General features: G+C 45.7%; 2 protein-coding genes across 6 annotated transcripts; both read left to right on the top strand.

Annotated features, from left to right (window-relative positions):
* The first annotated feature begins 952 nt into the window (after positions 1-952).
* Positions 953-2518, top strand: LOC121588625. 3 transcript variants are annotated; one of them, XR_006004196.1, is made up of 5 exons: positions 953-1245; positions 1385-1461; positions 1534-1711; positions 1819-2284; positions 2352-2518. XR_006004196.1 is itself a non-coding variant. In XM_041906768.1 (4 exons), the coding sequence occupies exons 1-4, from the start codon at positions 1050-1052 to the stop codon at positions 1959-1961; spliced, it is 594 nt and encodes a 197-aa protein (XP_041762702.1). In that variant the 5' UTR covers positions 953-1049; the 3' UTR covers positions 1962-2518. The 3 variants fall into 3 exon arrangements, 2 of the variants coding, with proteins under 2 accessions (XP_041762702.1, XP_041762703.1); XM_041906768.1 differs by having other exon boundaries at positions 1819-2518; XM_041906769.1 differs by having other exon boundaries at positions 1555-1711; positions 1819-2515.
* A 1349-nt stretch (positions 2519-3867) lies between these two features.
* LOC121588201 lies at positions 3868-25720 on the top strand. Of its 3 annotated transcripts, none has more exons than XM_041905890.1 (8): positions 3868-4008; positions 11268-12104; positions 18226-18899; positions 21308-21940; positions 22978-23117; positions 24519-24763; positions 24865-24982; positions 25075-25720. In XM_041905890.1, exons 2-8 carry the CDS (start codon positions 11440-11442, stop codon positions 25201-25203), a joined length of 2604 nt encoding a protein of 867 aa, XP_041761824.1. In that variant the 5' UTR covers positions 3868-4008; positions 11268-11439; the 3' UTR covers positions 25204-25720. The 3 variants fall into 3 exon arrangements, with proteins under 3 accessions (XP_041761824.1, XP_041761825.1, XP_041761823.1); XM_041905889.1 differs by lacking the exon at positions 3868-4008 and adding an exon at positions 10555-10646; XM_041905891.1 differs by lacking the exons at positions 3868-4008; positions 21308-21940 and adding an exon at positions 10553-10646.
* Positions 25721-25855: the final 135 nt, after the last annotated feature.

The raw sequence follows: 25855 nt of genomic DNA, 5'->3' as shown, positions 1-25855 counted from the left end.
GTTTATGGGTTAATTTAAACATGTGGAGTGATCAAGTTCATTTCAAGCAGAAGAGAAAGAAATGAACAACAGAAAGAAAAAGTGCAATAAAAAAGGGAAAGTGTAAAAAAGGGAAATAAGAAAAAGAAAACGAAAACAAAAAAGAGAGAAAAAATAATCAAATAAGATAACATGAAACAAAAAACGTACTAGTAGATTATCGTGTTAAAAAAAATAATAGTAGTAAATGTTAAAAACAATTCAACTAAAAATTAACAGCTCTGAATAAGAAAAAAATAAATAAGGAGAAGAGTGAAAAAACAGGGTAAAAAATACAATGTCAAAGAAAAGGAAAAAAAGAAGAACACAAGATGAGAACGATATTAAGAAACAAAATATATAAAAAGAAAAATATTAAATCAAACCGCGCTAATCACACTGATTGCTCCAGAACACTGCGGCAAGAAGAAGAAAAAGGTCTAATCTGTATTTCTTGGAGACGCTTCTAACTCTCATTGGACAAACAGTACTATCCATCATTGAACATTAGGCACATTATCCTCTATAGGACATGTATCATTTTTAAATTTACGAACCAAAACAAAGATCGTGTGTTTCAACCCACATATTCATACGCTACGAGTTTTTTTTTTCATCATTTCACCCTAATTTTTGTTGTTTACGATACATTACCCACCACGTTAATGATGATAATTTTCACCATTTTCCCTTTTGTTTGGGTTTGGGGGAACTCTTTTCGCTCGTAATTTTTCACCACTCCCCGTCCCGCTCAACGGCCCTGTTGTTGATTGTAATTCTTCACGCAATCAAATAAACAACTCACCGGGCCCACAACGCGCGAAATAAAGCAGCGTGTGATCGTGGTTGATTTTTGACGATTTCCATACGGTGCACCGGATCGCTAGAAGCGATAGAGCTCTGGAAACGCTTCTTACCCACCGTAGACTGTTAGTCTTCGACGAGTCCTCTCTAGCGGAAGGTGTGTCCACGTTCGCCCATAGGAAAAGTTCCGTCGCACGCTTCCACGGCAAAAGGAGAAGTGCGTGACAATGTGCTCCGGGGCGACATTTAAAGCGCTGTGCTACTTCTACGCGGGCTGTAACATGTTTATGTCAATCAGTGGCATCATGAACGCGAACCGCGTTAGTGCAATTATCGGGTACGATAATTGCACCGACGCCCAGCTCGGCCCTATCGATCACAGGTTGGCGGCTGATGGACCGCCGGGCGCAACGTGCAATCAGTGTGAGTGCCTTTAAGTGATTGTGTGCTCGTTTTTCGATTGAACAGCCCGTTTGTGCAAGCTACAGCTCATCTGAAATGCATTTAATAAGCTGATGAAAAGTGTATGCAAGTGTGTGTTTTATTTGGTTTCCAATTTCAGTCACATACACCTTTCTGGTAGCTGCGAGTGGGCTGGACTGTCTGATGTCGCTCGTACTGACGGTGGCCATTGCGTTGGTAGGTAATGGTGGTGGTGGTGGTGGACCATAAAACACCCAGTAACATGCTTCACTGCTGTCGCTATTGTTGATTCTTCCCATACATCACAAGCGAAAAACATTGCTGCTGAAGCTGTACACGCTACACCTGTGGTGTCATATGTCATTCTGCTTCTACTGCTGGTTGGCAATCCTGCTCGCCTTCCGCGGTGCGATCAACTCCAGCACGCTGCTCTCCGTGTGGGGCGTCGTGTTCATACTGGCCAGCGGTATGTATCAAATGTTTTCCGTACGTAAATTGGTCTTCGCGTTAAGTGATTTATTTGAATTACATCCACCGAAACACACACACACACACGCACACGCGCGTCTAAAGTTTACTTCGCGATGGAAGTCTGGATAACGCGGGGAGCCTACGAAGCCGTACGGGTGGAACGGGCGAAACTGAAGCAGATTGCAATGGCACCGGAGCCCGGCCCCGGTGATATGCTGCTGAGCATGGGTGGATTTATCTTCTGAGAAGCGCTCGAAATCTTCTTCAACGTTCTGGTGCGATCATAGTGATGATGATGATGATGATGATACATCACCGCAGCCTTCCCTCGCTAAACATGGCCGTCATCGTACACATCCGATTTGAGGTTGACTTATCCGCGCACTTGTGTGGCGAGACTGTGCGGTAGTAATGGGTTTGCACGAGTGTGGCACGAGTCAATAAATCGAGTTTGTCCTCAAGCGGTGTTTTGCGTGCGGAAGAGGGTGTGGACCATGTACAGCGAGTTTAATGAGAAACGGATTTAAACGGAAGATAATAAAGTACGTGAGCACACTCATGAGGTCGGGTGGGTACGAATGAATGATTTTCTTGCACGGAATTCAACTATTCAACCGAGGAGTACTACGGTATAGGCCGCAAAATGTAAACGAATGGGTGACAGTGCAGTTGCTAAGAATGGATGGAGTTGGAGCTAAATATGGATGGAGTTTAGTGCGAGTGTGCGAAACTGGTAGAAATGTGTGTGTTGATGGTTTTGCATAAACACAACTCAAAATAGCATAATAAAAAAATATTTTTTTCGAACATATACAAATGTAAGAAACACAGACATATGCAATAGTATTGGCTCGAGTGATTCTGTTTTTACACATTTAATCTTACGATGGAGACGCCTGGTGCTTCAGCAAGTTTGCAGTGCTTCAGTTGCAAGTTCTCCCATTTTGTCGCGCTACTTGCATTCGCCCTACAGTGGCCAAAAACGGATCGAAAGCCTTTTACAACCATAAACCATTCTCACGATACGGTACACTTGCTGCTTTATCATTCCGAATGCATCGCGCTGTGTAAAAAAAATCCCCTTTGTCCGAAATTTCTCGCGAAAAAAACCGCAAAAAAGCAAATTCCACCAATCAGTTCAGCCGCTTCGTGGTTTCCAGACAACTAGATATTATCCATTATGGTGCCAAAGCTGCCTGTGCTGCCCAGCAAGCTACCAGTACCTTCATTTGTATTCATAGCCCTTTCGGTGGGCCTTGTCGTAGGTTTTCGTGGAACATCCAAAACTCCAAAGCGCAACGGGACATTTGGCAAAACGGAGGATGATGGTGGCTGCTGATGAATGCTCTCGGGTAAGCGTTCGTTTCGCTACCAATCCCGTATGGAACAGCGAGCACACATTTACCGTGAGTTACAATTCGCAAGATTACAACAACCAGACGCTAGGTCCGAGCAGTCGACACTTTTGATATGGCCAGCGGGGTAGAGCCGTCCACGAGACGAAGCGACTATTCGCAACATGGACAGACGAACCTTGAAACGGAACAACACATTAACGGACACAAACGGACACGTATCTCTGACCGACTTTTCGCCAGCGAATCATCCTTGACCATGGTCGTCGCTATGCAACCAGTCAAAGCTATCTAACAAAACTTACAAGCGACAAGTATTGGGGGGTAGGTAGTGGGAGAAGATAGGCAGACAACGGCAGCGAAGCTATTGATAACGAGCCACTAAAAGAGCACGTGATTCGGTGCCTTTGTTTATCCTTCGCTTGCCCGAAGCGAGCTGGTGCCGAAGTGAGCGAGAGAGCGAGGGTGAATTGAGAGTCGAGAACGATCGTGAGATCCAAACATCGTCTCACGCTGTAGCTTCTCACCAAAGGCTGGATGCTGCGCTCATGAGTTTCTCTCACAGTTTTCGAAATCGAGATACCGGACCGGCTGTCTGTCGGCCCCGAACCGTTTCTGTCCTATATAGAGTCAGCTACGAAGTGTGCCGACCCACAGTACACTAGAGCGCACCGTCGGAAACGTTTCGCTGTGCTGGGGCCACCAAAATCCGTTCCATGTGTTTAAGTAGTAGCTTAACGCGCGCGTAACCAAGAAAGTGAAACGTACAAAGGCAAGCCACTGAGCGGGAGGGGAAGGAAGAGATAAGGGCACAGTTCACCAAAGTACGCTTTCGTACGGATGCTTTCGGAAGTTTTGGAGTTGGCGTGATTGAAAGAACTGTGTGTGTGTGTGAGTGTGTTAAACGAGCCTAACGTTCGTGCTTTCCCCACCACCGGTGTGTGTGATGTGGTTTGGATTTAAGGATTGTGTTTCAATTTCTAGCATGAGCGTGATGTGTACTTGGTGACAACTTCCCTTTACCTGCCATCTCCTACTAGGGTCTTCTTTTATGACTGTATATGTGTGTGTTCGTGTTTAAGTTTTGTAAAATATTACACCCCACAGGTTGACAGTTGACAAAAAAGCCCAACCTTTTGTGAGATATCGTGGCACTGGAACAGGATGGTTTGGACAAGAAATGTTTCAACGTCGCCCAGTGTTCTTGCTTGTACCTACGTGAAATATGTTCCATTTCGACACGTACCAGCCGTCCAAAATTTGATGATTATTTCCGTTATTCGCTTCCTCGTCGACATGTTTTACTTCGACGCCTCACCCGCTGCGCGTTGATTCGTCAGTTCGATTTGACGCCAATGTCAAAGCCGTACACTAAGCAGCATCACGACTTTCTGACACCTACGAGTAATTGGAAAAACTTCCCATTCCCGCCATACATTGCTTCCTTATGTTTTGGGTATGATTTTCCCGGCTCTGCTCCCGTTCCCTTCTATCCCATCCCTGCAGCGGGATATACGGATGTGTGTGTACCGCGTGTACGTTGTTGTGTACTGCGCGAGAAGAAAATTGGAAGCTTATGAATACACGCGCGCTTGCTGTTTGTGTCTGTAGCTGAAAGTGCTTTGATGTAAGCCCTGCCACGCTCCAACCCACCCACCAAAAACCCTGCCACGCGTATCGGTGTAACAGCAAGAGTAACAGCCAATGCCGGAAGCAATATTTCATTCCGAAGCCATACGCGGATGTTTGTATGTAATGCTACTGGAAGACGGTTTATGGCACAGTTTGCTTACTAAAGCGACAATCTCCCACTGGGAGCGATGGAGTCACTATCAAAAAAGCGTAATGAAAAGATTTAGTAAAGCACTGTTGAAGTGGTTTAGTGGAAGTGGAAAGAACCTTTTGATTGCATACATTCTGGCGCTGGGATACAATCAGGCGCTAGTATACATTCAGGCGCTACCGACACAAGGTCGACAAAAAAAGGATTTCTCCGTGCCGAAGCCCTGTCCGCGGAATCTGATTAGAAAAGTTCAATCAGCTTGTTAGCTTAACGAAGGCAATGTCAAACGGAAACGGAAGCCTTTTTTCTTCCATAATCAGGTACACTTAGCTGACCCTAAACTGTGCTGCAAGCTGGGTGGGATGGGTTGGAAAGCCGTCGAGCGCGTGGAAAGAGCGAAAACAGCAACATATAAAAAAGAGAAAAGATTGCTGTACCAACAAACCCGCATTGGGACCGGTAATAGGAATGAGGGCGAAGCCCCGGCTCTTTGGTTCATTGCGTGTTTCAGACCTTTTCCCCCGTTCTTGCCTTTGTGGGTGTGTGTGTAGAACCCTCCGCGAAAATCCCTGCAGGGCGCACAGGAAATGGTTGGGCTTAATTATTGTTTGTGCTCCTACGCAGGCCCTCTCATTCCATCGCGACGCCGCTATCAATCCCTGTTCCCTGTCATCGACACAAAACGCGATGAAGATGTTGGGCCTTTAACTCTTGCCGCTGTTTTTGCTACTACAATATAGTGCTTTTTTGCCCTGAGCCTCCTACTGTACCAATTTCCTATACAATTTCTTCCATTTTTCATCTTCTGGCCGCTCATCGAACGAATTGGCACAGTTAGCAGGAGTGCGAACACTCCATTCCTCGCCGATTCGTCCCTAAGCCGGACCGGACGCAGCGTGCCATCGTGTGGTTTCCATCGCCTCGGGAAGGCCTCATTTGCAATGGAAATTGTGAAACTCGCTGAGTAAGACAGCACAACCACAGAATCACGGCCACGGTGGTGCGATGTCAGAATGCTAAGAAAGTGGCCAAAAAGGAGAGGCCAGTTGGCAACAATTCCCGTCATTTCCGGAGGGAGCTCACGAATGGGGGGCGCCTCGGCGTTAAGGCGCCTGGCAGTTCGCCAGTGGTCGTTGAGACTCCCTTCTACTGCCGTCTGGATAGAAAAGGACAATTTAACAAGCGCTAGAAAGTGTTGCAATCAGCAAGAGGGAAAGCAAAAAAATCATTCTTGCCGCATGAAATGACTTACGGTGTGCCACCGTCTTAGCCATTTGCAGCGACAATAATGTCCGCTGTGCGGGAGCACGAAACCTGCAGAAGGAAACTGGACGACACGTCGCCAATCGGGTGGCTGGTCAATGTACGAAATGTAAATTGAATTTGCTTCTCATTAAGCGTTGGAGGGAAACTTTAAACTCAAATACCTATTCCATCCAACGGGATCATGTCCCGACGTAGACTCTCGAGAGGAACAGGGAAGGTATTGTTGGAAACCATTAAAGTGTAGGTTTTGATTCTGCGCTCAAATCTAGCGTTGAGCGTCCAGCGTAGCGTAGGAACACGCAACCGGGCGCCGGGGAAGGATTGTTGATGAAACTTTTGTGCTTAACTCACAAAATAAATTTCCTCTTCCCAGCTACGGCCTGCACTACGACTCTTCAAATAGCAAAATCTCAACAGTGGACAGTGGAATTAGTCAACAGTTCGGGAAGGTGGGATGTGGACAGCGGTACGGCGATTAGCACTGTTTACCTCCCCTTATTTGTCGATGTCGATTCTCTTAGAGACTTAGAGGGGATGGACGGGTTTTTTGGACGGGCGGTTCCCGGATGATGGAATGGAATAATTTTTACGCATAAAGTTCAGCTTCCCTTCGGAGTTGTTGAATTCGGTTGAATGAAATTATGAAGCACCCTTGTTAACGCTTCCTCGGGGGGTGAGGTTTATTTTAACCCCTTACTTACTATTCCTAGCACCAACTTTTTTCGCCCTACAATGGGTTAATGCAGGGATCACGTGGAAGGGAAAATAATTCAAATAGTTGAATAAGGCAAATGCACTAAATGCGTAATTTGTGCTTGAAGTTTTTCGGGCATGACATTCAGTAATACAATTTGAAATTGACGTACAACTGCACCAGGTGGAATCGCTTAAAGCTGACGATCGAAAGTGCAAAGGTAAAGTGCAGTTGAATTGAGAGCCAGAGCTTTTAAATTTTAAACATCATTTCAAGAAACCAGAAAAGCCAAAAGAGCGTACCATTGCCAACGCTCTTTTCGTATTTCTTGCTTCCTTTTTTTGGTGTAGAAAGACTGTTTTCTTGTCAGGTTGGTTCGCCTTTAGTATGGGTCAAAAGAGGGGGCAGCCGGGTGAGGGCAACGCAGGACCAAAACTTTGGTCACACCGATCTGTCAGATATTAATGTATACCGTTGCATGGAATGGAACAACAGTAACCGTAACAGGAGAATAAAAGTTGGACTTTGCTTAAAGAAAAGTTGTTGGTGTACACGTCTCTGTCCGTGTACGGAGAGAACCTTTGCCGTTTGTCACGAAATAACCAACCAAGATACAGTGCAGTCTTTAATGTGTCTTTTTTATAGTTTCGTTTGCTTTGTCGAGAAATTTAAAACAAACACAAACCCACTCTAAAAACAAAACGTTGTGTGCGCATGAAAGCGCTAAACATCAAAGTACATTTCTCATCCGCCATAATGCTTAGGAGGTGGCTAATTTAATGAAGTATCATCATCAAGTTTTAAAAATGCTAGTAAAACACCATCACAGCAATGAATCTGCAAATCCCCTTTTCCCCCATCCTTTACGGAGGACGTTATGATGTACCACGATCTCATGGCATGATTATTCAGGCAGCATTCAGCGGCGCTCGTAATTCGTTGTGTAGCTCGGATTGTCGCTAGCATTTGCTAATGCTCACGGCCATCTCGGCCAGCGAGCTGACGCCATCCACCAACCAACCGAGACGACGAGTCTGCATTTCATTTCCCGCCAGCAAGCATACTGCGAACACATGATAGCAACTGTCGCGCACACACACACACACATGCAGCAGCAAGCTAAGAGGCAGGGCGATAAACATTCCTCCCCCTGTGCAGTCAAATGGTCGCTTCCGCGGGTCGCTCATACACCGCTTATCTTCACACATTTGCGGATTTTTCAATGCTCTGCTTTAATGATACGCGCTCGCAAACATCCACACATACTAGTGTGTAACCTCAAACAGTAATGAGTAATGTATAATAAAAATGCAAGAATGATGAGTCTTCTCTTTCATTCGTTTCTGTCGGCCAGCTTGCCACTCATTTGTGGCACACTTTCCCCACATTCGCTGGGTGTATATTAAACAGTTTGTGCTTTTGTCGTCTGCTGCTGAGCTGCTCTCAGAATATGCATACCACCGTAGGCGCTTGTGGATTGCAAGGCCTTGGTTATCTGCTTGAGACCCATCCGCGATAGCACAAACTAGCTACAGAAGGTCCGCGCGATGAGGAACGTGTGAAAGGAATGCTGTTAATTAATTTCCACACGACACTGGGACACCGGGACAAAAGTGCATCGAGTGAATGGGGTTTGATTTAGCTTGATGCTGCTGTTGGGACTGTTACGGCCACGTAATTGGGCGAGACAATTTAATGATGGATGGGAAATGTTTTGCAAATTCTATCATGAGTTCTATGGTACTATGGTACTGGAATTATTTTTTACAATTTCCAAAATTACATTAAATCTTGTACACAGATGAGAAAGATTAAAACGTGTAATTTCGTGTTTTCGAATTTCAAACTTTGGTATATGAATCAGCTGTTAAAAAAGGCCAAAAACGTTGAACAAAATGAGAGCAAAGCTCGCTAAAGAGAAGCCATTGTTTACGCTTGAGCTTCTTTATTCCCACACGTGACTTTCAATCTGGTATGTGTTTCACGCCCCTTTTCCCCTCCCCGTTTGCCACGTCTTCGAATGCCTCCCGAGGGAGTATCAGTGTTTTCCGATTCTGGAAAACACCCTTACCTATCATACGAGATAATTTATTATCCGCACCGTGTATGTCACCCGGCGTTAGTGTCATGCACGTACCCAGAACGCTTCTTCGCCCCGTTGCTCGGATGCGAAAGGATGCGCCACACACTATGTATTTCCTGTTGCTGGTTGCTGGACCGCTACCATGTTGCCCACCTTCCCAGAGCTTATTTTAGTCGATTAGGTTGACTGTCGGATGTGAACCCGAAGAAGAAAAAAAACACACACACACACAGACATCCCATACCCAGCCCACTGTGTGCCACCTTTTATTCCCTGCCCGGTTCACACCAACTAGGAGATTACGTATCACTGCGGACACGAGAGTGGTTCTGCGTTTTTGGCGTTTGTCGTGCTGTTTAGCCACCTCTTTAGCTTTAACGCCAAAGGGGAAAGGGGTTCGCGCCGGGTGCTATGCAATATTTATGACCAAAGCTTGGCTCCCACCCCACGGTGTCACTCGCACCGTTCGGTGTAAGCGATGTGTGGCGCCACAAACAAACACACACCGAGCCTTTCCACACTGTCGGCGTCTACGGTTGCGTCGATGATGGGATAAGCGAACCTCAGATATGAGCCTGTTTGCTACTGTTCAGTGTTCATCCATTGGGTTTTGGGACCCATTCGCCGGAACTTGCGCCTCCCGGGTGGGTAGTGGAAGGCGGACGGTACTCTCTTTGTGCGATTACCTGCCGTCGCATTGAGTGTATAAAATATTCATACGGGGGTTTTTGGGGGGAGCGATATGTAGAGAGAAAAAAAACACTTTCACCCCGATAAGGCGCTTTCATCGTTTCGTTTATCAAAGCCATCATTTAACTGGAACACTAACTGGACCCTCGTGTTTTGGGGCCGTTACGTCCCCTGCGGATAGTTAGATCGTTTAGCCGAATGAACCGTATCGACCATCGTTGGATGGCTTTGATCTTGCAGTAAGGGCTGATGAACCGGACAAGGCTTGGCCAGAGTGGCTTTCTTATTCTGCGTAACAACCTTCTTGGCGTTTCCCGCTTGATATTGCTAGTTACCAAGAATTGCGGCACGTGCACGTCCTAATACCTTGCGTTACCGAGCGGGGCTTTTGTTTGCCGGGTTTCATAAATTTACGCTATCCCATTGTTCGTTTCTCAGAATAAGTCGGATGAGTTAACGTATTATCCCTTTAAGTCGTAAATTAAAGTCCGTTTTTTTGTCTCTCCGCCTGGCGGTACATTAATCTTTCCTCCAAATTATGTGCTGATGAAGAGTAATGTGTGTCCCTTGTCGTCCTGTAAGGCGCTGTAGGACAATGTATGAGCCAAGGCAAGAATTTTGGTTTTTTTAGATTTGAAGGAAAGAAACATCTGCCAATCAACGGAAAAGTGTGTATTTGATCCAAGAGAAATTTTATATGATCTCAAAAAATCAACTCTTTCATTCATGCTGAATCATAAGTTCTTTTCAGTGTGATTGAAATTAGGACTTTGAGAAGCGAGTGTTTTCTTATAGTTTTATAAAGGATTTTTCTTTTTTATTTAAAATATTGTATCCTTAAATCTTAATTTATTTATTAAATTTACTATTTTTTATATAAATTTTATGAAAATAAAAAATATGCCGTAAAACGAATAAACACTTCTACCTCCCTTCTACCCAAACGCGTGTATATTCAAGTGGAGTGGCGCTTTGCTCAAACGTTGGCATTTTGTTAACCGCTCAGCTGCAGCATTCGCACCCCCGAAAAACCACCACCACCACCAGCAACAAAAGGAGGTAAAAGCCAGAAATAAAACTTTTTGTATTGCCCCTTCGCTGGATGGCAAAGATTTTCCTCTTTTCCGTTGTATCTCGTCGTAAATTCCTGCAGCAAGAAAGCTACGGCATGAGTGTTCCCCCCCCTTCGACGCAACCAAGAGAAACCGAAGAAAAAAAACGTAAATTCTACCATTCTGCTGTCAGAAGACAAGTGCCAGAAGAACGTACCGGCAAACACTCGCACAAACTGTGGTGGAAAAAAGCCGTGCCTGAAACTGTGCAGATGAAGATGCGAAACAATTTCGGGACCTTGGATGCTTGCGAGCTTGCTGTGTGTGTGTGTGTTTGTGTGCCTGGGTAGTTGTGTGATTTATCAAGACGATGATGTGGCGGAAGTATCGTAAAAGCTTAGCCTAACAAAAAAAAGAACACAAGCAAGTACGAAAAACTCAACTGCGTCCCACGATGCGTCCATGCGGAGGAGGGGGAGGAGATTAAGAAGGACAGAAAAGGCAGGTTTGGTGTTGTGTCTGATTCCGGTTATGAAGTTGATGGTACCGCGGGTACGGTGTGCAAGGATAAGTGAAATTTATTGCAATTTTGTATTTTTTGTCTGCACCTTCCTTTGATGCTGTACAGTGCGTCCGCTTGCTGCCCCACCGAGCCACGGGTACATCAGTGTTAAGAAGTAACCGCAGAAGAATTCGCCTCGGTACATTGCACCGTTGCAGGATGGGTTTGGCAGTTGTACGGCTGCGGTGTGTGGAGCGCTAAATTGAAAGCGCACGAACGAACGAAAGCTAAGGTGCAAATGGATTGGCGATCGTTGTCGCGTGTTTCGCTCCCGGCGTGGCTGGGGAGCATTATGGCGTTAATCGTGGAAAGTGATTCAAACCGACCGGAGGGACGGCGGGTACGGCGGGCAGGCTTAAGAACTCCGGCGAGAGAACGTTTGTGGCCAGCCGGCAACCGCGATGGCTGCCGGTGGCTGCTTACGGTGGCGATCCTTTTAGTAACCTGCCTTGCCCGGCCGATCGGCTGCAGCCGGGGCGAGCTGCACGTACACGAGTACGCCATCCTACGTACGGATCCGTGCGCTGGCAACGTGCAGCCAGCGTCGTCGTTCGGCGGCGGAAAGAGTGCACTAAAACTGTCCGAACTGGTGACGCAAAGTGATGTGATATTCAAAGCGTTCGCCGGTTACGGAAATGACCTGCGCGCGGTCGCACTCGGCAACGGGACGGAAGGCGTGCCGATGGCGGACGCGTCGCACCACCGTCCGCATCAGCAGCAGCAGCAGCAGCAATACCATCACCAGCCACGCTGGAAACCGCAAGCACGGATGGAGCAGGGCGGCGCAAAGGCGGCGGGCGCAGATTTTATCGTACGACTCGAGCCCGCCACCGTCTACAAAGGAAATGAACTTTTCAAACAGTTGCAGCTGAACAGCTGGCAGCACTATTTCATCCTCTGGAGGTAAGCAGCTGTAGGGGTTACAGTTACAGTTCGGGTTTTAGGGTGCGTTGGAGGCGACGGGTAAAATGGGAGTGTAAGAAGGGGGAAAAAAACGGAAAAATAATTCCTTCCATCGTGTCGTTTGTGTGCTTTTTTCCTATCGCTTTGCTGCTTCACCTTGTGGCTGTATTGTAGTGAAGCTATGGGAGCCATTTTGTGTGCTGGAATCGGAATCGTTTTGCTAGATGAGGGTAGTTTTCCCTGATTGGCCGTAGCGGAGTGGTTGATTGGAGCGAACAAATGATTTCCTCCTGTTGCTGTTAGGCGGCCAATAATGTTATACGACGTTAATGATGGTGGCTTTTTTTCTTGTTGCTCGAGGAGTTGCAAGGATGGATGAGATCATTATTGCTTATTGATTTTGATTCTTCAAAGGAACAATTCAATGTCGAGTTATGAGAGCGATTGGCAGCTTAATGCGTTGGTTAAATTAGATAAATTAAACTGGATATTAGTTTATTGAAAGGGATAATGTTCCAAAATTGCAAAGACTCTCTTGTATTTAGAAACAGTGGCCTTTGGAAGGGATTTTTCTTATCAGATTTAACCAGTACAAGGAATTTCTAGTGTTAGGCATGCCTGGTTTGGCTGTTTTCATAGCGTTTTAAATCGATGTTACTATTTAATGGCAACTGCTCGTTCTATAATTACAAGACTTATTCAAACATATCTGAGAAACAGTCAATAAATGGTGTATCTAATTCAAAACTACTTATGAAACGATCAATCATCCTTGAGAGAGCAGTGTAGTACGTAATATCAGAATGTTTTTGTGATAGAAATACCATATTGGGGCCCTTTCCGTTTTAAGCTCGTAGGCTGAAATTTCAGCCTGTCAGCTGTTTGCATTGTATAGCAGTTTTCGAGCAGCTATCTAAGTGGGTATAATATACAGGTGGGTTTGTCCCAAGGTTAATGTATTTAGAAGGCCGATTTTTATCGCTTCTGTTTCTGAATGAAGATTTTATAAGTGTTTTGTGTATTCGTCAATCCTCCAGAAAGCCTGTTTGAGCAAATGTTTTCATCCATTCTGTCAAAAATTGATGTTAAAATTTGGTTATAAATAACATGCCATGATACCACCTGGGCTACATACACTTTGATTCTGGATTCCATAACCATATCTCTTTAATGCACCTTGGGATAAATGTAAACACCACCTCGTTTTGCCATTTTTCGAGCAGGTACTCGAATCTAATTCTAGCTTTGAGCCTAGAATAATCTAGACTGAAAATGGTAGGCTAGTTTTATGTGTGTTTTCATGATTTCAGCATCCAACTGTAAAACTCCATACAAAAAACTGACTAGAATCGTGAAGGGCCCCATTGTTAGAAACTGACAAGAAAATTAACTGAACCGATTGTTTTTTTTTTTTTTTTTGGGTAAATTAGTGTGAGCCAAAAAATTTGTTTTTATTTTAACGGATTCTACAGCTGTTACTCGCGAGTGTAATTGTCCCAAAAGAAGGGCCTTTCCCGCTAAATTAGCTCTTTTACTGTGTTTTTTCCCAACAAAAAAACATCGCCTCATCTGACACTCGTTGGAACCTTACAACAGTTTCCAACACCATTAAATTATAATAATAAATTGCCCTTATTGATATTGCTCGACCTAATCGAGGTAAGCTGTAAGTAAAGAAATGAAAAGTCATTCTTATTGGCATATTGAATGCTTGCTAAAGCTGTATAACCTATGAAGTGTCTCAGACAGTCATGGACCTTGACGATGTGGTATTGATTAGTTTATTCATAGCACAATGGGATAGTTCATCGTGTGGTATTCTATTTAAGATTTGATCCATTTCAAGACTCAAGCTATTGTAGACTGCAATTTGTATAGTACCCCATAAAAGACAGCCCATTCTTAAATTGAAATAAAACACTGAATCACAATCACGACACTTAAGCAAGAACCGCCCCCTCGGGAATGCATACAGAAGCCGAGCACTCGAAATGGTGATGCAATTTCATTACCATAAGCATTGCAAAAGGAACAGTTGGGCAGCCGACAGCGGTTGACACAACAACAAACCGTTTCGTAATTTCATCCGCATGGTATGTTCACCCATTTTACCATTTTGTGGTTGTCTTAGCACAGCACTGGCACTGGGAGAATGGCCACCCCAAAGAGAACGTAACTTTATGTGCAAAGATTGTTCTTTGCTTTGCCCGCCCGCTTTCCACTGGACCTCAGACTTGGAAAAAGAAATAATTTTATTGAAAGCAATTTCACGCTCTGCAATACCTACCTTCCATAGCATTAACAACGAGAGACGCAGTCGGAAGATAACTCGCAGGTAAGGTAAGGAATCACCGCTCCTTGGGGAAAATGCACTCTCCAGCAGGAGAGTTGCCGTGTTTTTACTACAAATTCTGTCACTGTGCCACCCGTTGGTTCTTTTGCGTAAACTTTTGCATCGCTCTGTACTCCTCATTTGTGATCTGGGAAAAATAAACAAGGTAAAGTATCGAAGCAGATTGCACCAGTACAAGTGTTTGCAATGATTTGCCAATTTTTGAATTCTGTCTGTTTTTGTTTTCGCATTGCGGTGCACCGTCCCCGAGGGCGACATGCAAAGGGATCATGCAATTTATCATTGCCACGAGTGTTTGAGCTGCCTTTTGCGTGGTTAATGTCGTATACAATGGTGCAGTAATGGGAGAAGAAAATGAAGAACAAAAAAAAAACAAATCCCGAAACCACACCCGAGCACAAACATTGCAATTGAATCTGAATCAAGCTGAGAAAACCAAAATTTCGTTTTGGGTTTTTTTCTTCTCCCCCCGACTCATACGCTTACTCTTACACCGCACAAAAGCTGTGCAAATGACCCAGCCTGCAGCTTGCTGGTAGTAGAGTGGGAAGAGAGTGTGAGAGAGAGAATCCCAACCTTGAGCTATGGAACAGACCTCGTTGATTATTTTTCAAGTGTCAGCAGCCCGAACGTAACTTTTGCTGGCTGGGTAATGTTTCATTTATTACATACACATGCACACGTGTGATGCATTCATGCTGTTTTTGAAAAGCGGCTGATTCAGTGTTTCATCGTGCAGGATGGCTTAATGTACCTTTGTGGCTGTGAGTAATCATTAATTGCGCATTGCACTGTTTGTGTAACGTGCCTGAACATACAGCAGGTAGAGGGAGTGAAAGCCTATGCTAACGATGGGTTTGCGATGCTTTTCTTTCCGGTTCTCCATGGTCTTCGTGGTGAGAACGGAAAGAGCATTTGTATCTTTCCTACTCAACCTCGCATTATTTATTTTTTTATAAATAAAATATTTTGTGTTTTTTAGGCAATTAGTTGCTTTGAGTAAAAGCTAAAATATAATTTAACATGTTCAACAAAAAAAACTGATTGACCTTTTACCAGTTTAATACAGTTCCTCCCAACTAAATGACACTAACCTAAACACTAACCGCACAAAGAGTCCCCATCGACGCGTTCGCAATGTCCACCAGTGGGTGGCACTACTCGAGTGGCACACACAACTAGAACAATAAATCACCGACACAATTGATATTCAATTAATTCCCGAAACATTTAACTAGATTTTCGGCTAGATAAATTTCAAACCAAACGTACCGTGGAATCGAAACCGCTCTGCTGCGTCGCCCCGGTTTATTTCACCCACCCCAGCCGCATGCTATGCGACGCGGCACACTGCGGGCTTGTCGAGGGGGCATCCGCTGGCTGGATGTTTGCCACCCATTCATTCTGGCTGGGTGCGGTGGTAGTGAGTGTTTGCGTTGTCGTCTAGCGCAGGGCCATGTGGTGACCATAGTTTAGATCCTACGGTCGTATAGTTCTGGCACGAGCGTTTAGGATGCTGGTTCCGGCCCGGTGAGTTTCAATTGCGTTTGCTCATCCTCGCTAAAACCCAGCCCACCCAACAGCACAGGACACAGACAGTCACACCGAGCACAAAGGAGCGCTTGGCGCTGGTACCGCCTGCGAAATGGAACCGCGCCTGCAGGTGGCGCGCGCACCAGCAGAACCACCAACCAACCTACTGCCACCATCCGTCCACGACCACCACCGTAACTCCCCCCGAAGCGTCGAAGAATGGAACGATAATTGAATTTTGCCAACGGTTAACAGCCCCAGTGCCCGACGCAGCGCCACGTGTCTAGCGTCAAGCGTTTTCGCTTCGCCGCTTCAGCAGCGCCGCTCACGCTATAATGGCGGAGATGAGGTGGAGAAAAGCTTTCATTCTGGGTCTGTTGGAAGTGTGTTTTTTTCTTCCTTCTTCTTTTTGCTACAGTCCAAAAATGAAGTCAATGTACGATTCCCGCTTTGCTGCGAAAGGGAGAAGAAAGGCGCGCGCCCGCGCACACACACATTAGAGCGGCGTGACATTGTAAATTGGTGTGAGCTTACAAGCGTGATTACAATCAGCAATACATGTGTCTCCTTTTGAAAATGATTGCTTCATTGCCCCCTTAAGAGTGGAGGGTTGGTACGGGAACACGTCATTAACACGACGCCCAGTGCCGCAAGGGACTGGGCTTCTCCATTTCCGATGGGCTCCGAAATGGTAATTGTGTGTTGAGTCGAGATTTTTTATGTTATTACTTTTTTTTTGCTACATAATGAGTGAGCATTTCAATGTGGAAATTACCATCAACCAACATCAAAGAGTCTCATTATTGGATTGGTAGCTTAGCGTAAGCACACAAACATATTCGGCGAAGAATGAAGGGAAAGCATCACTGCCCATCCCGAGGTTGGCAAATGCAAACAACCCGAAAATTTAACCAGTAAACGCAATCGACCGATACAGACAGGTTTTTATTCGTTTCTCTCTTTCTCTCTTCCTGTACAATCAAATACAAATAACCCACAACAGCAAGTAGATTGATTAGTGTAGAAACTCAACTCGTACAAAATCGAAAAACGAACCACAAACATCGGCAAACGGTGGAATGAAGCAGGGTAGAGTAGTGGCGAAAGCGCAAACCAGAAGGATTAAATTGAAACCCACTCGATGATGATGGGGGAAAGTGTGTGGGACAGAGAGGCAGGGGCAATATATTTGCTTTCCTTGCAACTGTAAATGCAAACGATGCATTCGATGTGCGTTTGCCTAGCCGGTACCGGTGTGGCATTGAGTGGAAAACGATTGCTCCAATCAAACCACTCGTGTGGCATATTTGTGGATTCGTTCGTGCAGAGCAGGCTGGAATGTTTGTGTGTGTGTGTGTGTGTGTGTGTGTGTTTGGTTCCAGCAGGGTATAGTATGGGTTTGAAAAATTTCATTCGAAAAGGGTTTCTTGATGTACTCTTTTCTACGAAATGGTATGGCGCTGTGCTCGTTTGAATGTTGTACTTGCCAGCGATTCCAGGAAGTGAAGAAAACCCCACAAATATCAAAACGAATCAAAACTCTTCCACTGAAGTGCTTGTTGTTGAACCGGAACAAGCTTGCAATGCAGTAGCTTGATGCAATATAAATTGTGCAACAAAACGTTAATGGTCCATGCAGCTTGCCTAAAGCTGGTGGAAATAATCCACCAAGGGAAATTATCATCTTGCTCCGCTCTCTCCTTCAATCCAAGATAATCCTCCAATGAATTATGATGCAGGGGTTTCCAGGAGTTCTTATAGCTGTGGGACACTTTATTGACTCGTTTCTTGCGTGAAATGAACTTGATGTAATGAGAATTGGACTCGATACCACGCTTGTTGGACAAATCCAATAGGAATTTCCAACAAGCCTGTCCAAATAGGGAGCCATAGAGGCCAATTTCCACAATCTGAAGTTCACTTCCCTTAAGAAAGAGCCAAGGAAGTGTCCGACAACTATGAGAACCCTCTGGAAACCCCTGTAATTCGAATAATGGGAAACGGGAACAGGTTCATAAAGAGATTATTAGATTAGGAAAATTCTTCCCTCTGTGGTGGTTGCCACAGCGAACGAGTTAATCGAACCGATAGGCCGTGCTGGCTTAATCAGCATTAAACAAGCTTTCGTTTGCCCCGGTAAACGGTTCCTAATGAAGTTTCTTCTACAACTAGATCTTCTTTTTATTTCAAATATTTCTTTCCCATTCTCTTCTGTCTCTTACTATCCCTCCATAGCAACGGTAGCGTAGAGTATACGCATCGTGATGTGCCGCCCATCCAAGGTAGCGCTGGCTCCGAGTCTTCCGTACCAAACACAACGCAGCGAGAACCAGACACATCATCGCCCGCCTCGGTTGCTTTCGCACGGCGCAGTGCAGCATCCGGCATCTGGCCTACCATGAACGCGAACTGCACAAACCGGCGACCGCTGACGCATCAACGGTTGCCCAAACGTACGCAGGCATCAGCTGTTGCGGAAGCGGAGCACTTTGCGGAACCAGCGCCACCGATCGACACTGACGAACCAATCGATCGAATCACCATCACCACGACCACTCCTTACATCGCTCGAGCCTTCACCGACGACAACGCCGGCGACCAAAAACCCTTGTCCGCTGGTGAACGTGTCAATTTGCAGCACGGCACGGGCGACTCTCCATCGCAACAAGCAGACGAAAGGGAAACTGCACAGCCCGGGCCGCCGGCAACGAACGGGCCGGATTTTCAACGCGAGGGTCAGATTAGCCGCACGCTGAGCGAGATACTGCCTGTTACGCTGGTCGTATTTGGACGGTTGGTCGGCGGCGGCGGCGGCGGCGGGCGGACCGATAAGCTGCTGCGAGTCGACCCGTACGTCGGGCTGCTGCGGTGGGACGAACGACTCGAGGATGCCCTTTGGCAAACGCTGGGTGAGTGGAAAATTATCCCTTAGCTCTTTGCAATGGCTTAGATCAGCGATGGCTTCCCAGAGGCTGTGTTGCAAAAGTGGGCGAGGAGGCTCAATGGGGAGGTTGCAAGCACGGTTGGCACGGAGTGCCGTTAGAACAATGTGAAGTGGGGTGTGAATGACGCATGAAGCTTGATTATCGAAAACCATTCATGTTGCCATCTTTTACCATCCCCCCGTCCAGGTCACGAGTGCTGGCCTTGCGTGGCTCTTGTTCTCGAGCACATAATGATGTTCAGCTCCGATTGCTTGATGGGAGAGCACCACTATGCTCGGAACATGTGCAAAGGCTGGAAAGGGAAATTAAACGTGAAATTGTTAAGCCAAGTAGAGATAGGAGTTTGGGCTTGCTGGCAGCACTACACCTATGGGTGTATGTTTTACGAGCGGGCAGTAAGGAGCAGGAACATAAGGGAAATTAAAAGAGCTGTTACTCATTCGTTCAACCTTTGGCTTCGGCATGGGATTGTTTGTTATGAGCTGTTAGTTTTTCTATTTCGTTTGCTTAAGAGCATATTTGATGATTTAAGTACTTTTTCGGTTAGAGTTCTTGCATCAAGTGGGTCAGTCAATGTTTTGAACGATTTTTATAAATTTCTTCCATTGTGAATTGGTTCCTGTGGTTATATACGGTTATTATGAAATTATTTTACAATTTTTATTCAGCAGTTTAAGCAACATTTTACATTTTTTATTGTTTTATACACCATTTTTTATTAGATGGCGAGAACTTTCTGAGACAATCGCAACAGACTGTGTTGTTCTGTGTCAAGTTTCTTAATCTTTTTATTTGCTTTTCTCTTGCAAGAGTGTACCATTCAATTAACTTTTATTTCACTATTTTTTTCTTTTTCTTCTTCTTTGGCATAACATCCATTGTCGGGTACGACCTGCCTGTACCACTAGTGGGTTTGGATTTCAGTGACTTTTTGTAACCGTAGCAGGATAGTCAGTCCTACCTATGGGGAAACAGTCCATTCGGGGTTTGAACCCATGACGGGCATGTTGTTAAATCGTTCGAGCTGTCAAAAGCACCACGAGACCATTCTCCAATTCATCATTTAAAGTATTTTTTCAAAGAAGGAAATTCACTTGAAACGAAAACCTTTCTAATTGTAATGAACAGCTAATATATATTTTATTAGCTTATATTACTTATGTTGTTTATGAACAGCACTTGGTTCAGACTCTAACTTGACAGCTGCGTTGTGGGGAAGTGAGAAAGAGAGGGACAGATAGCATAGGCGAAATGAACACGGGCGAAATGAACACGGGCGAAATAGCGAGAGTAGGAAAGGTTAATCCCGAAGGAGCTTCGCGTGCAACGGATGAACCTGCGCAAGTTAAGTGGAATGATCGCAATCGAACATGAAAATCGACCTCTTTCTACCATCGCGCCAAGAAAGGCAAGAAAATCAGTTTTTTTAATACAGTTAAATTTGATTAAGAAAACTGAAGTTTCAACATTTTGCACGCGAAAGAAAGAGCTTTGTTGCTGGACGCACAACAAAACACCAAATATCTTTACGAACTTTACCAGTCATTTTCTATTACACAGTTCCGCTTAAGAGGTAAACTAATTGATACCTGTCCAGCGGAACTCTCCAACGTAACTACACCTCCCTGCATTACCTTGAAACTGAAGGAATTTTTAATGGAAAACTTAGAGTTTTTAGCAACTGAACAGACCGAAAGCTCAAATAGAAACCAATTTAATTAATTATGAAATTAAAAGCGCTGCCACGAGATAATTTAAAGCAACGCAAAATGGCGTAAACTCCATCGTACAATGACCCTGAAGCTAAAATCACTCATACAAGCACAGCATCAATGGAAAGTTCCACTACACAGACAGTCTTCTTGTTCGAACACACCCTTGGCATTCATTTGTAACTGTTTGCATGAGCATCGGCTTTGGCAGCTAATGTGGCTTTGCTCGTACTTGGGGTTGCCACTGCCGCACCGGACCAGGTTGCAGATGAAGGTGGTTGTAAATCAGAAAACTAAACAATCACGAACAGACACTGGTTCGGGCTCCAGTTATTTAACATTCGTCACGCGCTTACAAGTGCGTCATTGTTCCTACCTTCCAAACCCCACATTTTCTTGTGTGCACAAACGAACGAACCGGCTGCTGTTGAACGTGAAAGTGGATGCAAATAAAGGCGAAAGATTTCTTTGTAATTCGACTCGACGCTACCTCAAGCCTTTGGGGCCCCTTCTTTCAAGCACCACCAGTTGTTTGTCGCTGTCGGTGTGCCTTGTGTTTGCAATGATGTGTTTATTTTTTTGGAAGCGTTTCCCTCTATCTCATCTCAATACTTGTTCTCTTTTTTTTTGTACACATTTCGTGCATGTATTACTTTACAGGCTGGAGCGCGTGGAGCGATTACACGAGCTGCAGTGTGGCGTGCGGTGGCGGTGTACAGCAACGCTTTCGACACTGTTTACCGCCGGCGCCGACAGACCGTGCGGAGCCAAACACACCGACCGACGAGATCGTTCCACCGACGGTAATGCCTTCATTTTCTAACACACGCAGCAATGTTTTTAAAAGTGAAATTGAAAACCCCAACACCACCACCACCACCACTGCCACCGAACGTACGCAGCCAGTCGCGTACGGTGCGCCACCAAGCGTCTCCATCGCCGCACGGAAAGGTGGAAACAAATTGAGCCGAAAGCTCCAATCAAAACAACCGGCGGAAGGTGCAAAGGCGCAGCAGCAGCAGACACGGCCATTCCACGCCGAGCCCGTGGTTAATGAAAAGCGCATAATGAACCCGACAGTCGCCGACGACGGCGAACCCATTTCATCGGAATCCATTCCGATCCGGTGGCTGGGCGGGAAATTCAATCCATCCGCCACGGGACGGTGGTCGCGAGGCACGGGGGCGGCGGCACCTGTCGAACCAGCGCATCATAGTCAAGCGGAGGGCACGTGGCACGCCTGCGAGGGACACAATATCGAGCAGCGAAGCTGCAACACGTTCGAATGCACTGGTAAGCGAGCGGTTGTTGCTGTTAACGCTTCCCCAGGGGAGGGTTTGGGGAGTGTGGGTAATAAGAGATTGGGGGGTGAACAAAAAAAGCATGGCACACTCCAATCGCAACCATATCCGCTGACACAATCGTGCCGTGTTTTCTGCGCCACCACAGGACCGGGCGCATACATTTGATGGCACAACATAAACCCACTCATGGATAGAGTGCCTCTCGCTCTCTCTCTTTCTCTCTTTCTCTCACATTTGTTTGTTTGTTTCGTTGTGGGGTGTGCGTTGTTTTCTTTTCTGTTTGTGTTGTGTTTTTCTTTGCAATTCCGTTACCTTTTCATTGGTGTCTGCCGGTACTGCTGGCCCTTTTGTTATGTCTTACACACTTTGATTTATCACCTTTCATCACCGTCCGGCGGTGGACGGGAGATGATGCATAAAAAGGTAGGGAAAAAGCATGCAACGGCAGCCCTCACCCACACCCTCGCCCGAAATGTTCCATTTATTTCTTTTATGAGTCATTTCCTTTTTTTTTGGTTTTGATATTCTTACGCACGCCTTATTCGCTCCCACTTGAACGGTGAAGTTTTACGACAGCCATAAGCTGCTTCATCGGTCGAACGTGCGCACACCGTGGAGGTTTCCGTGCCGTATCCGTGTGTATGTTGCGGGTTGTTGTGCTGTAGTGCGGACAACCATTACCGATCTGCAGATGACGGCCTTCTTTTAGTGTGTGTGTATGTGTGGTGTTCTTTTTTTTCCAAAAGCTCGAAATCCATAACTTTGTGCCGGGATTACGCTTCCACCCTTAAACGGACCATAAAGGCGATGGGGGTTCGGGTGCAAAAAAAACGACATTTCTGGCGCCGTATAAGAAGACAAAAAAAAATCCACCGGTGACAGAAAGTTTCCTCAAGTGGTCCTCACTTGAAACTTTTCCTTATTTTGTGTTGAAAGATCGGTTTCGTGTGTGTGTGTGTGTGGATGCCGCACTCGTACGACCACCTCGTTCACCATTCAGTGAAACGCGTTCTTCAATATCGACAGGTACAATCGATTTGCTGGCGGCCGTTACACCGTCCTCCCACTGGCGGACGGCCTGGGACGAAAGCGTCGAGGATCGGATCAACTACGCAATCAATCAGCTGGACCAAAACTTTACCCTCATGATGAGTTTGCGCCTAAAGGTAAGGAATGCAAAGGTAGTTCTGGGAGCAGACGAGTGTGTTAAAATGAACCAATTAACGATCAAAGGCAATTGCACGGTATATTGCTTTGTGTGGAGCTATTTGCTCTCCCCGATTTTCTCATTTAACTCACTTCAGTAGATACAAATGTTACGTTGTACAAGTACATCAGTTGCGGAGGATCTGTTAAAGCTTCACCGCATATGGAGCCATATGGAGCCATCGGATTGCACAACAACGCATCCATCACCGCTTACCTTCCTGAAGATCGGTTTCGAGTTTCGATTGCAACTATCCGAGCACCACTTTCCGTTATTAGGTGTCTTTTGAAGGCAATGTTTGGTGCTAGAGTTTTGTTTTCCTTTTGCTGGCAAACAAATTCTGCAACGTCGTTGCCAAGCGAAAGCTTCTCAGAAGTTCGGAGAAGCTTGAACAGCAGCAACAGCACGGCTTACCCATGCATGATTAATTTGTGTTTTTACTTTTTCAATTACCACGCATTGCTTCTGTCGGATCGTCTCCGATTGATCATACGCCGGTGTTTGCGTCGCACAAAAACCGCCAACGATTTATTTATTCAGTCGGCAAGTGCTGCACCGGATTGGTGGTCAATACACCCGCATACAAGACAGCGTCCGTGCGGCATTTGCTCTACCAGTATAGCACCAGCCACCAGTTTTATGTCATTTTGTTTGTGTGTGTGTGTGTGTGTGTGTGTGTGTGTGTGTGTGATTTTTTTAAACTCATAAAACATCTCACCTAAAGCCGAAGAAAATCGATACCGCTCTGAAACATGGCAAAGCAATTCCAATCGCCCGTATGATACGGGCATCGAACCACAGAGGTGGAAAGTTTTCATTCGGACCGCTTGCAGCCACGATAAAAAGCACCATGATCACTAGCAAATGGAATGGTAGCAATGGTATGGCCCGATTCGGGGATAGTAGGACGAAAGGATAGCAAACACACACATACACCGCAGTTGAATGCTTTTGATGCTTATCAGGGAAGGGTTACAACGACCATAAAGCTAAAATTAGGTTCCCTTGAAAACAAACTAATTTAACCCACATCCAGGACATGAATCAACTGAACCCCTAATGAGCATTTACGTATTTACGGGGTTATTAAAAGTGGGTCGTTTTGCAACCGATGTTTCCGTTTGGATTTGGACATAAAAGATTAAGATGCTAATTTACAGAAGCTTTTACTGGGAAAGCTTAAATTTAACCCTCACCGTGACACAACACTCTGCTCCCTGATTGTCCCGTTGGAAAACTGTTCATTCAATAGTTTATTTCTCTTCATTTATCTTGCTCGTCCGGCGAACGACCCGGATATTGAACCTGCATCCCCATCGGCCTCCACCGTCCACACAATCCATCCGGCCCACCGATTCAGCCCGTGAGTGATGACAACGATCGCCAACAGGGCGGCCAAACGGCGTCCGTCCGCCCAACGAGTGGACACATTTTTTCCATCCGCTCGAAGCTAACGGCCGGCTCAAGTTTGTCGATAAATTTCGAAACCGACGGTCACGGTGGGCTGCGAGTGTTGCAGGAAAAGTACGGCCTCTCGGAGATGCTGCCGGTACGATCGGGTGCGCTGACGCTGCGCGACGGTGCCTGGCATTCGCTCGCATTAAGGTAAGACAAATCACCAACTCCCTTCCCTCCCCCCCCCCCCCCCCCCCTGCGATTATGGATGATTTACTAAATTTGATAATTTACGACCTGGCGTTTTGCAGCGGCCGGTACGGTGGGTTCGTAACGGTGTACATCGACTGCCAGTGGATCAATTCGTTCGTGCTGACGAAGGGTTCGATCGAGCTGCCCCAGTATCCCACCGTGGAGGTTGGCCACAGTGTGAGTAGCAAGCGAAACACACACTCGGCATCGCTAGCCACATTTAACTTAGGTTGCTTATCTATTCTTGTTTTTCCCCTTGCACTTTCCAGGTTGAGCTGCGACAGCTTACGGTGGTGCCGGGTGAAAAATCGGCCCGCCTGCAATGCAACCCACGGCCCGTACCGATACACGATGTGGAAAATCGACGAGTGACGGATTACTTCGAGCATCTCAACTAATCCCCCCGCCTAGGTTGGGCGGGATGTGCAGCAAGTTCAGCTAGGCTGGCTGGGGATTTAAATGCACTGATTTAATTGCAGCACTGTTGCGAAATCCCCTACGCCCGACGGTGCAACACAAAACACACACACACAGAATACGTCCATGTGCAAAGGGTGAAATAGTTGCTTTTTGCTGTTTGAAATATAAATCGACTTGAACGTAGTAAGCACGGCACGGTTGGGTGTGTAACGCGCCGGACATGCAGCCGCAACTGGACCGCGTGGTTGGGTTCTCTCGGGCCAATTGTGTGCTTTATTTCTTTTACTCCAAATAAATTATTTAAAAAATCGGAATTTCTTAGCTGAAAGCTTGCAGCAGAACGGTGGAGCCCATTTTTTGCCATTAAGAAAAGGTATTAAAATAGTAACTGGAATGACAAAAAAAACAGAAACAACCACAAAACGGGAACGGAATACAATAAATAAACGTTAATCGGAATTGATTGTACAGATACGTGCTTGAAACGAAGTGCAACAGTGTGTGTTTTGTTTTAATTGATCGAAACAATCAAGCGGTGTTTAGAGAGTTGAGAAATGCGATGATCTAATGGTTTTTATGTTGAACGCATAAGGGTAAAATTGAAACATATTTCTAATAAGTATTATTTAA

Source organism: Anopheles merus, chromosome 2R (assembly GCF_017562075.2).
Source record: "Anopheles merus strain MAF chromosome 2R, AmerM5.1, whole genome shotgun sequence".
NCBI lineage: Eukaryota > Metazoa > Arthropoda > Insecta > Diptera > Culicidae > Anopheles > Anopheles merus.
Note: the sequence above shows the minus strand (reverse complement) of the source record. Positions and strands in the feature narration are given on the sequence as shown.